At 51.4% G+C, this 16,366-nt stretch overlaps 1 protein-coding gene across 6 annotated transcripts in view; it reads left to right on the top strand.

Annotated features, from left to right (window-relative positions):
- The window catches only part of SLC6A1 (solute carrier family 6 member 1), a 176,777-nt gene that overhangs the window by 86,405 nt on the left and 74,006 nt on the right, over positions 1-16,366 (top strand). For all 6 annotated transcript variants that reach the window (XM_045025847.1, XM_045025845.1, XM_045025844.1 and 3 more), the window contains 3 exons: positions 1,854-1,988; positions 2,113-2,216; positions 2,594-2,718. In XM_045025847.1, coding sequence (XP_044881782.1) covers positions 1,854-1,988; positions 2,113-2,216; positions 2,594-2,718 — 364 coding nt within the window. The remainder of the gene's footprint in view (positions 1-1,853; positions 1,989-2,112; positions 2,217-2,593; positions 2,719-16,366) is intronic.

Genomic DNA, 16,366 nt, shown 5'->3' with positions numbered 1-16,366 from the left:
AGTGCACATCTGCTCCCTTGGATCTTGGAGTCATCATAGATAGTTCTCTGAAGACATCAATGCAGTGTGCAGAGGCAGTCAAAAAAGCAAACAGGATGTTAGGAATCTTTAAAAAAGGGATAGAGAATAAGACAGAGAATATATTATTTCCCTTATATAAATCGATGTTACTCCCACGTCTTGAATACTGTGTACAGATGTGGTTTCCTCATCTCAAAAAAGATATACTGGCACTACAAAAGGTTCAGAGAAGGGCAACTAAAATAATTAGGGGTTTGGAACGGGTCCCATATGAGGAGACATTAAAGAGGCTAGGACTTTTCAGCTTGGAAGGGAGGAGACTAAGGGGGGGTATGATAGAAGTATATAAAATCATGAGTGATGTGGAGAAAGTAGATAAGGAAAAGTTATTTACTTATTCCCATAATACAAGAACTAGGGGCCACCAAATGAAATTAATGGGCAGCAGATTTAAAACAAATAAAAGGAAGTTCTTCACACAGCACACAGTCAACTTGTGGAACTCCTTGCCTGAGGAGGTTGTGAAGGCTAGGACTATAACAACATTTAAAAGAGAACTGGATACATTCATAGAGGTTAAGTCCATTAATGGCTATTAGCCAAGATGGGAGAGGAATTGTGTCCCTCGCCTCTGTTTGTCAGAGGGTGGAGATGGATGGCAGGAGAGAGATCACTTATGTTCCCTTCATATAGATTGAAGACGACATTCAGATGATTTGGCACTTATCTGAAGAGAGAACTAAGGCTGTGTCTACACTACTGCAGTAAGTCAACTTAAGTTATGCAACTCCAGCTACGTTTTTCACATAGCTTCGGTCGACTTACTCCAGTGTCTATACAGCGCTGGGTCAACGGGAGACACTCTCCCATTGACTTACCTTACTCTTCTTGTTCAGGGTGGAATACCGGGGTTGAGCAGAGAGCGCTCTGCCAATTTAGAGGGTCTTCACTAGACCCGCTAAATCAACCCCTGGTGCATCAATCATCAGAGCATCGATCTGGTGGTAGTGTAGACATAGCCATAGTGTAGCTGTCAGATTCAGACTCCACTCTAGTGATGTTACCATACGGCACTTAAGTGAACTTTGCACATAAATTTTGATGTGGCCAATTGAAGGCCGCCTTCTCACTGGTCAGTAAGAGCCATGCGCCACTTTCAGGTTAAGCTGATAGTTGGACTTAGCCTGTTCAAAAGAAATGGCTGCCATCCAGAATTTCCCTTCTCCTCCTCCTTTCATACTTTCCAAGGAGGCAGCCAATCTGTTTTTGTGTCCTGACTTCACAACGGCCTATCCCAGGGCTTTTGGAAGCCAGATGATGTCAAGAACCAATGCAGGGCAATTCTGTCACCAACAAATGTCTTCCACCTCTCCCCTCTCCCTGATGTAGGAGCAGATCCCTGCTAGCAGGGATAGAGCTCATGGTATGGGAAGAACAGAGCCATATGGTGCTCTCCTCCAGGCTGAGCTCTGCATGGCAGCGCTGGTGCTCACACTGCCAGCAATGAGGACAAGAGAAGTGTGAACCAGTGCCTCGGGGCAGCCCTGACCTCTCCCCAGCCTCTGGCCCTAAGAGCAGGTGGAAGAGCAGTTGGAGGGGGGTGTTGTTTACATTTGGTGAGTAGAGGATTCTGGACCTGGTATGTGGGAATAAAGAGCAATATACCATCACTTCCTCATCAAATTTGACCCTTGCCCAGTATTCCAGATTGAAAAACAAATCTGGGTTCCTTTCACTGTACTCTTGTGAAGCAAGTAGCTAAAGCTACTGAAAGTTAATGTAAAGAGCCCATTCTAACTCCATGCTCACAATTCCTTGTTTCTTTCTGTTAGGTGGTATATTTCTCTGCTACTTATCCATACGTCATGCTGGTTATCCTGTTCTTCCGTGGAGTGACACTGCCTGGGGCAAAGGAAGGCATTTTATTCTATATCACTCCTAACTTCAGTAAGCTTTCTGATTCTGAGGTAAATATTTAATTCTTGTAAACCGAAGTTCCATGCTAATTGCTCACCATTAACAGAGTATCTAAGCAGCCATCAAAGTGTACATCTATGCATAGTAAAAAAAAAAATTGCTTTCTGCAATTAGGTCTGGCTGGATGCTGCCACACAGATTTTTTTCTCCTATGGTTTGGGTCTTGGTTCACTGATTGCTCTTGGAAGTTACAACCCTTTCCACAACAATGTTTACAGGTAAACATATTGTTATTTGTATTATAGTAGGACTTAGACATCCCTACTGAGATCAGGGCCGCACTGTGCTGGGGGCTGTACAAATATGTAGCAAGAAACATTTCCGGATCCTAAGATTAAATAATCTAAATAGAAAAGACCAAAGTAGTAGTATCCCCATTTTACTAAAAGGGAATTGAGGCCCAGAGAAATTGTGACTTGTCCAAGGTCACAGAGAAAGTATGTCAAAGAATTGAATCCAGAAGTGCTGAGTCCACAGTCAAGTGCCTTAAGCATAAGACTATCATCCTTCCTCTCAATGAGGATAATAGAAAGTACTGGAAGGTAATCAGTATTACTTTATTTATTAGTCTAATGCACCTCTTTCTTTGTTTCAGGGATTCCATCATAGTGTGCTGCATAAATTCATGCACAAGTATGTTTGCTGGCTTTGTCATCTTCTCCATTGTTGGATTCATGGCTAATGTCACAAAGAGGTCTCTTGCAGATGTTGCAGCATCAGGTAGGCAACCTATTTCTTTAAGCAATTCAGTCGCATCCATTAGTCTGTTTACAGCAATATATATTTTATCCAATAATTCCATTTAATTATTTGTTCACACTTAAGATAGTCCAAGAAAGGTTTTAGGGCTTGCTGGAGCACAAGACTCTCATGCTGCTTTGCAGTTAAGATAAAGATGTCTAATGAAGAATGGAATTTCATTCTGTAGTAACCCTTAACCTATTTTGAAATGTATTTTTACAACGTACTAACTCCAAGATGTGTAACGGATTACATTATCCAGTAAAGGGCATATGAAAGGATTAACTAGCAGGTGTTGAGACAGGTGGAAAGTTGCAATGAAACAGGGAACTTTGGAAACACCTGTTGAGTTTTTGCTTAGTTTGATTTCAGTGAACTAAAACTAAAAGTGAAGGTCAGTTGAAATGTCCATGTTTCCACCTGGTTTGGAGCTAAACCATGAATCATCCCAGGTTCACTCAGAAAACTTCTGATATTGAGAAAGTTTCCACAAACCTACTCTGAGTTCTGAGCTTCCAACAAAATCAGGCTGGTTTCACCATTTTTGTTCCAAACGGTTGCACAACCTGTGTCTACCAAAAGAGGCAATAGCCAGGGGCCAGAATCAGGGCTGTCCTTAGGATTTATGGGGCCCTATGCAGTATTATTAAACTGGTGCCCCTATGCCCGATGGCAGCCCGGGCTTGCATGTGTATTTTAGATCAGGGTGGTCTTTTGAAGGATTTATTTAAAAAAACTATGTCTGAAGATCCAAGCATTTATGACTAAAGATGAATACTTAGATTGTGCATCTAAAAATCTATGCAAGGATTTTTTAGATATGTGATTTTATAATCTTCAGCAACACACTAATTAAATATTTTTAAAGCAAATTTTAAACTAAGGTCCTGTAGACTAACATTTTCTGAGTAAAGTAAATATTACAGTAATGCACAACAGTTTTTGTCAGTAAATTCAGAAACTGACAGTATATACCTGGGGATTGGCAAATGCTTGTTAAATGGCTTCATTACCACTTGAATGGCTCTTTAACAGTTTCAGTGTTGTGCTAATAGGTCTGGCAGGCTGGAAGGCTATTTCACTTTTAAGTACTAGATCCCCTCTGGAGGAAAACTCACCAGGCTGCAGCAGGCAGCTGTGTTGGGAGCTTGCAGGAAGGGTCAGAACAGAGATAGGAACTGGTGTGAGGGTGGACACGAAGACTGATTATTGACAAATTATTGATCACAATTGATTATCAACATATTTAATATTTCCCCTATTAGGCCCTTCAGCTCCTTGTTAACTCAGTTGCACCTTATACACACATACACATACAGAGAGAGAGATTAATATGAATTGTCTCTCAAGGCAGTCCAGAATAGGAAGGGCCAGCTCGACCATTTTTGCCGCCCCAAGCAAAAAAAAAAAAAGCCACTACCAAAGCAAAAAAAAAAAAAAAAGGCCGCCCAGACTGTGCCACCCCAAGAATGGACGGAATGCCACCCCTTAGCATGTGCTGCTTCCTCCGCTGGTTCCTGAAGCCGGCCCTGAGTATAGGGCCCTACAGCAGTGGACACTGAACAGGATGACTGCCTAACTGAGTCACTTACTAGCAAACCCAGCTCTTAGGGCACCTACTAGGGATCCAGCTTGTGCTAAGGAGAATGGATGACAGGGACTGCTACTTACAGGAGACAATATTAACAAATGGGGACACGTTCAGCCAGTCTGGTGCTTAACTGGGTGTTAAACAGGTGTGAAAATCTGAGCACCAGCCCTTTGCTGTGGTGGGTCACAAAGTAGAATAAATACAGATGAAATGCAGTGACCATTGGTTCTGTTTGTCTGTTTTTACTCATTCATCCATTATTTGATTGTCCGACTTTCCAATATGGTCATTACTTTTTCCTTACTGACTTATTTTCTAAGGACATAACCCTGTGACCCTCCAAGTCAATGGCAAAACTTCTGTTAGCAATGGGAGCAGGATTTGGCCCCTTATCAGGACAATAAGCTGGGTCTCCTGGTTAGCAGGAATCTGCTGTATTTTGCTTGAAATTCACTGATTTGACCTCAAGTGAAAAAGCTTAGCTTACTAGAGCTGATGCTTGCCACGACTCAGTTGCCATGCCAGGTATCCATACAGATACACAGCAACTGTAACCTCATGGAGGAACATGCTGATAACTGTAAGTCACTGGCTGAGGGACACCAGAGTAGTGTGTCTTACCATGTTATTATGAATAACCCAATTATAAAATACCATCTGGTCTTCTAATGAATAGAATTTGAATCCCAAGAACATTAACTGTCTTAAGTAGAACATAGGTGCAGAGGAGTTAGCCAGAAACCTGTAAGGACATGTAAAGTTCCCATTCGATGGCTGTGAAAGTCAATGGTGTGAGAAATAACTTTCTTGAGTTGTGCACTTGATTTCTATGTGACAGCATAAAGATTTCCAGTGGCACCTGTGAACAGTTGCCAACAATTCCAAACCTGGGTGCCAGACATTAGGCTCCTAAATGCATTCTAAGGCACCTGAGGCTCAGATCCACAAAGGTCCTTAAGTCCCCATTTTAGGCTCTACTGTGGTCCACAAAAGTCCTGTTAGGCTGCCACCGAACACTGTAGGTACCTAAACTCACTTGGTGCCTGTGTGTTTGCAGTAAAACTTCCCTCCTGCCTTTAGGCAATTGCACTGCTGCCTCACTCTAGACATCCAATCGCCTGTCTCATGTCTAAGTGCCAGAGCAATCCACAAAGCAGGGGAAGACAGGCATTTGTCTGCCTAGCTCATGTGCAGGGCCTGATCCGATACTCACACTCAGTCACCGCCTACTGGATCGGGTTCCATTCAAATTCAGGCCAGAGGTGGTGGTGGCCATACCCTGCTTATAACTGTTGCCCAGTGGTTAGAGCACTGTCTTAGGATGTGGGAGACTCAGGTTTAATTCCCCCCGCTGTCTGAGGAGGTGAGAGGATTTGAACAGGAGTGTTTTTCTCAGGTGAGTGCTCTGCCCATTGTGCTAAGAGGGGCTCCCTCAGTCTCTCCTGTTGAAGCTGTTCCACTGTGGATAAATACTTAAATTGTCCTTGGGCCAGAGAGAGAGTGAGCATCGCTCTTAAGCCTGGTGGTTGGGGCACCCACCTTGGAAGACCCAGGATCCAGTCCCCGCCACTCCAATGTCTTTTTCCATCAGAAGATCCCTCGGCTCAGTGGTTAAAGCATTCTGTTAGGGGTGTGGGAGACCTCTGTTCAAATCTTTTCTCCCCCTCAGGCAGAGGAGGGAACTGAACCTTGGTCTCCCACATCTCAAGTGAGTCCTATTAATACTATGCTAAAGGTTCTAAGGTTGGCAGCAGCACCACTATCACCTCCAACTCTTGGCAAGATCTTGTGGGCTCTTCCTTACAATGTGAGATGAGCAGAAAGGAAACAGAAACAACGAAAATGTTTTCAGTGTGGGTCATTCTCTCTTTACAGTTTGGTTCTTACATTTTTTAAATAAGAGACAAATATCAGAATGACCCACAAGTACAGAATAGTTATGAGAGCAGTACAGTTATGGGGAAATTATTAAATGACCTTTCTGAATTTAAAAAAAAAACCCACTTTCAACCCAGTTTACAAAAAAGCACTCTGTGTTAAGTAAAACACAGTTAATGTGCTAAGAGATCATGAGTGGGCTAGTAATGTTTATTTTGTGTCATAATTATGTTTGGGTTTTTTTCCCCAAATACTACTCTACCCAGTGATGTTTGGACAGTGGAGAGAGAGTTAAGACAGAAGTGGACTAGTTCAGAGAGCTGTGTTGGTTTCTAATCTTGAATCAAACTCTTCTAATGTTGATATAGGACTTAATATACATGGTACTTGTTTTGGATTTTATTTGTCAATATTTTTTTCTTCCACATATTCAGAGCTTCACATCTCTGATTCTGAAAAAGTAATATGCAGTATCATGAATCTATGATATGGCTGTCTTTGGACTTAGGTTTTAATCAATATTATCAGCAGCTGCTCTTGTAAAGAGCCTTTCTGTAGAATCAGAGAGCACATGACTCTCTGCTCTGTATAGTGCTGTAATGCTACTTCTCTCAGCAATGTTGGTATAATAGAATATGCAAATAGTAATGAAAAATAACAGCCAGATGGCATTCCCTAGATTTCACAAATAGGAGATAGGTTACATAAATTGGGAAAGGCATCTTATGACATTTGCTATGGCTCTGGCTTTTGAAATATTATGTATATTTCATTTGACAATTACACTACAGATGCTGTGCAACAGCCAGATCTGGTTTGGCAGTTCCATATTCCTGCTGGGATTTGATTTTGGAAGCAGACTCTGTTTTGCTTATCAACTCATGAAGCAACACTGGAAAAAATGTGGTTCATATCCTGCTTTTTATATATATAATCAGAGTGTGATTTGGATTAAGCTGTGAATAATGTTTGCTCCCTTTTGTTAGGTGTAGAGCATCATTATTATTAGAAAGGAGCTTGGGTCCACATGTGGATTTCATACATTATATATTATGTGCACATTAGTTCAAGGGTGTTTGGAGCTGGGATTTTTGGTCTGGTCCACAGATAGGAACCAATTCCCAAATTTGGATGCAGATCCTAGTTCAGAATCCACAACCCAAAATTATGGAGCAATGCAGATCTGCTATATTGGGTTGGGCCCACCTCTAATATTCTTTTTAAGCATGTAGGCTTGATAATACATGACATCTTTTCTGATGGGGTTGCAAGCTGCAGTCTGAAATATTTGGTCTTTGAGTCCTGATGTATTTATTCCTGACATCATTTTCTTTAAATGCTCCAATTTAATTTTGTAAAAAGTTGTACGAAGCAAGAGAGTTTTAAAGACACTACCATCACAACCTCTGCTCTGTTTCATTGGTGCATATGAACACAGCAAAAGCAAGGGCATATTTCTCTTTCTGGGATTTTTGCCATGTGGGAGGCATTCCAATCATATTTAATAATGGTGATCAGCAAAGGTCAAAGTATATGCAATGAGGATATTGGAAGGTAAGCATCTTGGAAGATGATAACATTCAGATATCTAATGTTGTTTGCTGCTTCGCTGTTCCAAAAGCTACAATATGTCCCTGCCAGTTATCACAGATGTACTTATTTTCTGTGAAAACTGAATAAAGATTATATTAAATTTACAGTTAATAACTAGGATATCCACTTTAGGAAGAGGCACTCCAATTTTATTTCTATGATTACTTTAGACTACTATGAGTTTCGCCATCAGCGTACCAACAGCTAGTTCCCAGTGTGCTGAGACAACAAAAACACACTCTTTCCTATTTTAATAAGGGTCATTTTCCCCCTTCACCTTCCACCCTTGTGCTTCATAGTAAAAAGAGCATGAATACTGGGACCATTGCTGTTCTATGTATTCATAAATGATCTGGACAAAGGAGTGAACAGTGACATGGCAAAATTTGTGGTTGACACAAAATGACTCAAGATATTTAAGTCCAAAGTTGAAAGCAAAATATTACAGAAGGATCTCCCTAAACTAGGTGACTGGGCAACAAAATGGCAGCTGAAATTCAATGCTGAAAAGTGAAAAGTAATGCACATTGGAAAGAATAATCACAACTACACATACAAAATGGTGAGATCTAAATTAGCTGTTACCACTTGTAACCGGGTCCTTTCCTCGGCCCCCCCTGCTGCTGAGCTCTTTGCTGTTCCAATAAAGCACTGCGAGCCTTTTCTTGATGCAGCACCCGTGGCTTTTACTCACACACAGTTCCCACCACCAGTGATACTATTTACAGAGCCTTACAGGTCTTACGATCTCCTCTTTTACAGGGAGTCTCTCCCAGCCTGGAGACTACCCTTTCCCTGGCCATTCCCCCCCTGCTCTGGCTGCCAGCCAGCCTTTATGGCTCTTCAATCGGCAGGCCCACAGGTGCAGCCAGTTCTTCTTCGAGTGATTGCTCCTATGCATTCCAGTCAGGTGTGCGCGCTGCGCGTGCACGGCTCTTCGGAACATTTTTACCCTAGCAACTCCGGCGGGCCGGCTGGCGCCCCCTGGAGTGGCGCCGCTATGGCGCCTGTTATATACCCCAGCCGGCCCATCCGCTCCTCAGTTCCTTCTTCCCACCCGTGACGGCCAGTTGGAACTGTGGAGTGTTCTCTGTCCTCCACAACCCTAGCTCTCGCTACTTTTTCGTGTATATAGTTCGTTTAGTACTTAGTATAGATAGTTTCTGTTAGTTAGTTAGTTAGGTTTTAGGATAAGGTTAAGGGGGGTTTCCCCTCCCTTTCCTCCCCCGGTGCGGGTTCATGCCCAAGGCACCGGGCTTTAAGCCCTGCGCATCTTGCCAGCGGCCTATGCCAGTCGGGGATCCGCACAACTCCTGCCTCCGTTGCCTCGGAGAGGGTCACAGGACAGATAAGTGCACTATCTGTTCCGCCTTTAAACCCCGGACGTGTAAGGAGCGGGACATTAGGTTAAAGCAGCTCTGTAAGCTGTTGGTCGGGGCTCAACTCTCCGGCTGGCGGGAGGGGAGCCACACCGACTCGCTTCTTGTCCCCTCTAACTGGTGGGACGGCAAGACACCAGGGTTAGCACCGCCTCCCGTTCTCAGGCCCTCTGGATCTGGGGGCGGGGCTGAATAACAATAGTTCAATATAAGCCCAGGCCCTCTGGAGCAGGGGGCTGGGTGACAGCAGTCAGTCTCAGTAAGTCCCGGCCCTCTGGAGCAGGGGTTGGGGTAACAGCAATTTCTATAAGCCCAGGCCCTCTGGAACAGGGGCTGGGGTAACAGCAATCAGTCTCAATAAACCCAGGCCCTCCGGAGCAGGGGCTTGGGTACCAGCAATCAGTCTCAATAAACCCAGGCCCTCTGGAACAGGGGGGCTGGGCAACAGCGATCAGTCTCAATAGGCCCAGGCCCTCTGGAACAGGGGGGCTGGGCAACAGCGATCAGTCTCCATTAGAAGGTTCACAGGTTCAGACCCTCAGGCAGGGGCTGAACACAAGGCACCCAGTCAGTTAGTGGAAGCCCAGGCCCACTGGCAGGGCGGGGCAACAGCAGTTCAAGTCTATGAGCCCAAGCCCTAGCTCAGGGCGGGCAGTAACCAACACAGGGCTCAGACCCTCAGACCGGGCTGAGCAGCAGTTTGAGTCTATAAGCCCCGGCCCTAGTCCAGGGCGGGGCAGCAACAAAAGGCAGGGCTCGGACCCTTAGGCAGGGCTGAGCAGCGGTTCGGTCTATAAAGCCCCAGCCCTAGCTCAGGGCGGGGCAGCAACCCACAGAGGGCTCGGACCCTTAGGCAGGGCTGAGCAGCGGTTCGGTCTATAAAGCCCCAGCCCTAGCTCAGGGCGGGGCAGCAACCCACAGAGGGCTCAGACCCTTAGGCAGGGCTGAGCAGTAGTTCAGTTTATAAGCCCAGGCCCTAGCTCAGGGCGGGGCAGCAACACACAGAGGGCTCAGACCCTTAGGCAGGGCTGAGCAGTAGTTCAGTTTATAAGCCCAGGCCCTAGCTCAGGGCGGGGCAGCAACACACAGAGGGCTCAGACCCTTAGGCAGGGCTGAGCAGTAGTTCAGTTTATAAGCCCAGGCCCTAGCTCAGGGCAGGCAGCAACACACAGAGGGCTCAGACCCTTAGGCAGGGCTGAGCAGCAGTTCAGGTAAGCCTAAGCCTGAGCGCTGGGGAGAGGGGGAGACTGCCACCCGTGAATGGGGTGGCAGGGGGGACACAGGCCCACCCACTCCACTGTGTCCCAGCCCGGGGCCCTATTAGCGGCTAGCACGGCCGCTGGTCAGTGGGGTCCTGACCGAAACACACCGACATGGGCACCGCGGTGCCTATAGCCTGACAGGGGTCGGCTATCTCCGGGCTACAGTCCATCTCCCCCTCCGTGGGTACCTGCTCCTCGGTCGCCGGGAGGTCGGGCCAGTCCATCTGCATGGGCTCCTCGGGACCAGGGCTTGGGGGCAGGTCCGGCAACTCCTGCTGGAAGTCCAGCCCGGCTGCCTCCGATGGCTCCTCCGGGTAACAGCAGGGCGGAAGCGGCGGCGGCGGCTCCTCCTCGTACCGGGCGGGAGGAAGTCCTGGCGGCAGCTCCGGGTTCCGATCCCGCGGAAGTTCCGCAGGTTCCTCTTCGTACCGGGCGCGGGGCAGTGGGGGCCAGTCCGGATCGCCGCCTCGGGTCCTGGAGGGTTCCCAGTCCGGAGCTCCCGCCGGCACGTCTGCTCGCGGCGGTGGCTGGCTCCTGACTGAGGTCTGGCGTTCTCCTTTTCTACTTCCTGTCCCGCCCCTTGACTTCCGGGGGGCGGGGACAGGAAGTGGTGGCTCAGCCCAGCTGGGCTTCTGGGAGGGAGCGCCCTCTGCTGGGCAGGAGGGGAGCCACACCGACTCGCTACAAGTTCCTAATGGAGGCGTCGCTCCGGCCCCCGGCACCGTCCGCGCCGGCACCGAGGACTTCATCGGTGCAGAGCGCACCGGCGGCCCCGAGCCGCGCCGGCACCGAGGCTCCGCGACCTCAGCCAGCGGCGCCGAAGACCCGGCACCGCTCTCTGTCACCATCAAAGAGGCGCAAGCCGGCGAAGGCGGCTGCCAAGTCCGACGCTGAGGGCACAGCAGCCAAGACAATTGCGCCACCTGCGGTCCCCGCTGTGGCCGTGCACAGGACGTGCACCGGGCCGTTGACTCCGGCGCCGCAAGGGCCGTCGAGTCCGGCACCGCCATGCTCCCCGGCACCAACCGCGGTTGATCTCCAGCTGCCATTGACGCCGGAGACTTTCTCCACGGCGCGCGAGCTCATAGAGCTCACAGAGGCACCGAGCCTCCGGCCCCCGGCACCGCCGGTGCGGGCTGTCGTATCGGCGGGAAAGCCGGCCATGATGATCCGGCCGTCCTCTCCGGACAGACGGCATGGACGACGGTCCCGGTCACGTTCCCGGTCCCGCCGCAGGTCACCGTCCCATCGCTCAAGATCTCGGCACCGCTCACCATCGCGGTACCGGTCACCGTCTCGACGCCGGTTGCAGTCCCGGTACCGTTCGACATCGCGGTACCGGTCGCACCCCCGGCGTCGCTTCAGGTCCCGATCGCCTTCGCGTCGGCACCGACGGAGGTCTGCTTCCCGGCACCATTCCCGGCACCGTGACTCGCATAGCCGCTCCCGGCACCGCACATCCGGATCCCAGTTGAGCTCCCGGCACCGGTCGAGCTCCCGGCACCGCGGCGGACGTTGGTCTCGGTCACCATCCCGGTACCGTGAAGACCAGCACCGATCCTCGGCTCCGTCCGGGGCCAGACTGCCTCACTCGTCGGCGCAATCTGTCAGCGCCTCGGCACCCCTATGGCCATCCCGCCCCGCGTCGGTCGCTTCCGGGGCGGACAGCAACGGGCACCTGCCACCTACCCCACAAGGCCAACCTCAGGGGGCACAGCAGTGGGGCTTCTGGGTCCCCTGGGCCCAGTGTGAGACTCAGGGGGTGCCGTTCCCTCCAAGAGCCCCTGCCTCCAAGCGCAGGGTACCAGAGGCGACCGTCAGTCGACCGCCCCCTTCACCACCGGGCTCGGTTTCCATACCGCCTGACCCCCAGAGGCACACGCAGCCCAACCCAGCCGACGAGCAGTCAGCAGGTCCATCGACGGAGGCGGTCGTCCAGGTCTTGTCCTCGTCGTCGTCACCGGACGAGGCGGTGGCCGGAGCATCTGCCAAGGATCCTCCTCCGATAGACCTAAGGGCGCACCAAGATCTGCTTCGCCGCGTGGCGAAGGCCATAGATCTCCCCGTGGCAGAGGTCCAGGAGGACGAGGACCCCATAACAAGTGTCGTTGGAGCGGAGGCTCCAGTGCGCGTGGCATTACCGTTTGTTCGGACAATACAAAAGAACGCCACCACACTCTGGCAGACGCCTGCGTCCATCCCTCCTACGGCCCGTGGCGTTGAGCGCAAGTACTCAGTCCCCCCCACGGGCTACGAGTATCTGTATACTCACCCAACCCCGGACTCGTTGGTCGTTCAGTCGGTCAACGACAGGGAGAGGCATGGTCAACCTGCCCCTGTGCCAAAGTCAAAGGACGCGCGGCGAATGGACCTGTTGGGCCGCAAGGTCTACTCGGCCGGCGGCCTGCAACTTTGCATTGCCAACCAGATGGTCCTCCTCGCCAGGTACGTGTATGACATCATGGCGTCCCTGGCGAAATTTACAGAGCTCCTACCAACAGCCTCCCGCCAGGAGTTCTCGGCGTTGTTGGAGGAGGGGAAGAAATCTTCCAGGTCCTCCATCCAGGCCGCCCTTGACTCCACGGACTCGGGAGCTCAGACCCTGCCACCGGAGGTGCAATATACATTGCAGGACCTGCCCTTTGACACCCAGGGTCTTTTCTCCGAGAAAACTGATTCCAGGATCCAGACCCTGAAGGACGGTCGCATTGCCATCCGCACTCTCGGCATGCACACACCGGCACCGCAGCGCAGGTCCTTCCGGCAGCAACCCTCCCGGTCTTTCCCTCAACAACAGTACCGCCCGTACAGCAGCAGGCGACCGGGCCTAAATCGCCGTCGACCATCCGGCAACAGGCGCAACGAGGCCCAGGCCCCTTCCAAGGCCCCTCAGGGCTCCAAGCAGGCCTTTTGATGGGACGCCCGAGGACGGCCCATCACTCTCCCTACCGGATCCTGCCCTTCTCTTATACAACTGCCTCTCCCGTTTCTTTTCGGCGTGGTCCCAAATAACAACGGACAACTGGGTCCTTCAAACAGTCCAGTCGGGATACCGCCTTCAATTTGTTTCACCCCCGCCTTCCCACCCACCCTCCCTGTCCCTCTTCAGGGACCCCTCTCATGAGCAATTCCTCTTAAAAGAGGTCCAGACTCTGTTGAGCGTGGGTGCCATAGAGGCAGTGCCTCAAGACAGGCGGGGCAGGGGATTCTATTCCCGATACTTTCTCATCCCCAAAGCGAAAGGAGGGCTACGTCCTATCCTGGACCTTCGCGAGCTGAACAAATACCTGCTCAAGCCCAAGTTTCGCATGGTCACCCTGGGGACCATCATTCCCTCTCTGGATCCGGGAGACTGGTTTGCCGCCCTCGACATGAAGGACACCTACTTCCATGTCGCGATCTACCCTCCTCATCGACGTTACCTCCGTTTTGTGGTCAACAACGCCCACTACCAGTTTGCCGTGTTACCATTCGGGCTCTCCACCGCACCGAGGGTGTTTACCAAATGCATGGCAGTGGTTGCCGCAGCCCTCCGCCGTCGTCATATACACGTCTACCCGTATCTCGACGACTGGCTGGTTCGCGGACAGTCTCGACAGCTGGTAATGGGCCAGATGACAGAAATCCTGTCCCTCTTTCAGCGACTCGGTCTTCTCATCAATGCCGAGACGTCCACCTTGATTCCATCGCAGCGGGTGGAGTTCATTGGAGCGGTCCTCGACTCCTCGTTGGCCCGAGCCTGCCTACCGCAATCTCGGCATCAGACGATGGTCTCCATCATCCGGGACCTCGTCACCTTCCCGACCACGACGGTGCGCTCCTGCCTCCGCCTTCTGGGCCACATGGCATCATGTACGTACGTCACCGCGTACGCGCAGCTCCACCTCCGCCCGTTCCAGTCTTGGCTCGCGTTGGTGTACCGGCCGCATCGAGATCCCATCGACATGGTGGTCACGGTCACCAAGCCGACCCTCGAGTCCCTCCGCTGGTGGCTCGACCCGGAGGTCGTGTGTGCGGGAGTCCCGTTCCACCCTCCTCGCCCATCCGCCACTCTGACCACGGATGCCTCAGCGCTCGGTTGGGGAGCTCACCTGGGCGACCTTCACACCCAAGGCCTTTGGTTGCCCCAAGAGCTCGCTCTCCACATCAATGTCCGCGAGCTGTGAGCGATCCGTTTGGCGTGTCACACCTTCCGCACCCGCCTGCAAGGCCGCTGCGTGACAGTGTTCACGGACAACACAACGGCAATGTTCTACGTGAACAAGCAGGGCGGGGCCCGCTCCACCCTCCTCTGCAAGGAAGCTATGCTCCTATGGGACTTCTGCATAACCCACTCGATTCACCTGGAAGAGTCTTTCTTCCGGGAGTGCAGAACACGCTGGCCGACCATCTCAGCAGGTCGTTCCTCTCCCACGAGTGGTCTCTCCGTCCCGACGTCGTGCACACAATCTTCCGGAGGTGGGGGTTTCCCCGGATAGACCTATTCGCCTCCAAGGCGAACAGGAAGTGCCACCTGTTTTGCTCGTTCCGGGGCCACTCGCCGGACTCCCTGTCGGACACCTTCCTGTATTCCTGGAAGACTCATCTCCTCTACGCCTTCCCTCCGTTCCCGCTCGTGCACAGAGTACTACAGAAGCTTCAGAGGGACAGAGCCAGCGTCATACTCGTGGCTCCGGCCTGGCCGAGGCAGCATTGGTACACCCTGCTGCTCGAGCTCTCCGTTCGGGATCCCATCCCCCTTCCGTTATGGCCGGACCTCATCACACAGGACTTTGGCAGACTCCGCCATCCGAACCTGCAGTCCCTTCATCTTACAGCTTGGTACCTGCGTGGTTGACCCACGCAGAGAGGGGCTGTTCGGCAGCAGTACAGCAAGTCCTGCTAGAGAGCAGAAAGCCTTCCACTCGCTCCACCTACCTTGCAAAATGGAAGCGGTTCGCGCTCTGGTGTGACCAACGAGAACTCAATCCATTCGTAGTCCCTGTCCCTACCATCCTGGACTACCTCTGGTACCTTAAGGAGCAAGGTCTGGCGGTCGCCTCCTTGAGGGTACACCTGGCAGCAGTGTCCGCCTTTCGTCCATCTGTGGAAGGTCGGTCCGTCTTCTCCAACCAGATGGTTTCCCGCTTCCTTAAAGGCCTGGACCACTTGTACCCGCCCGTGCGGCGTCCTGCCCCGACCTGGGATTTGAACCTTGTTCTGGCCAAACTTATGGGACCGCCCTTCGAGCCTCTAGCCACGTGCTCTCTGCTCTACCTCTCCTGGAAGACAGCCTTCCTCATCGCAATTACATCAGCGAGACGAGTCTCTGAGCTCTGTGCTCTAACGGTTGGTCCACCATACACCGTCTTCCATCGAGACAAGGTGCAGCTTCGACCACATCCGGCCTTCCTCCCCAAGGTGGTGTCGGCCTTCCACCTCAACCAGGAGATCTTCCTCCCGGTCTTCTTCCCGAAGCCGCATGCCTCGCCTCGGGAGCAACAGCTTCACACCCTCGACGTCCGCAGGGCCCTCGCTTTTTACATCAAGCGGACGAAGCCCTTCCGGCGTTCGCCCCAGCTGTTCGTAGCGGTTGCTGACCGCATGAAGGGCGAGCCGGTCTCCTCTCAAAGGATTTCCTCCTGGGTGACGGCATGTATCCGGACATGCTACGAGCTTGCTCGCGTGCCTGCATGCCGCCTCACCGCTCACTCGACGAGAGCGCAGGCCTCGTCTGCCGCCTTCCTGGCCCATGTTCCCATCCAGGACATCTGTAGAGCAGCCACCTGGTCTTCTGTCCACACCTTCGCCTCCCACTACGCGTTGGTGCAGCAGTCTCGAGACGACGCAGCCTTCGGCTCCGCGGTATTACACTCCGCCACGTCTCACTCCGACCCCACCGCCTAGGTAAGGCTTGGGAATCACCTGACTGGAATGCATAGGCG

This window comes from Mauremys mutica, chromosome 7 (genome assembly GCF_020497125.1).
Source record: "Mauremys mutica isolate MM-2020 ecotype Southern chromosome 7, ASM2049712v1, whole genome shotgun sequence".
In the NCBI taxonomy this organism is placed as follows: Eukaryota; Metazoa; Chordata; order Testudines; family Geoemydidae; genus Mauremys; species Mauremys mutica.
The sequence above is the reverse complement of the archived record's forward strand: the minus strand, read 5'-3'. Positions and strand labels throughout refer to the sequence as shown.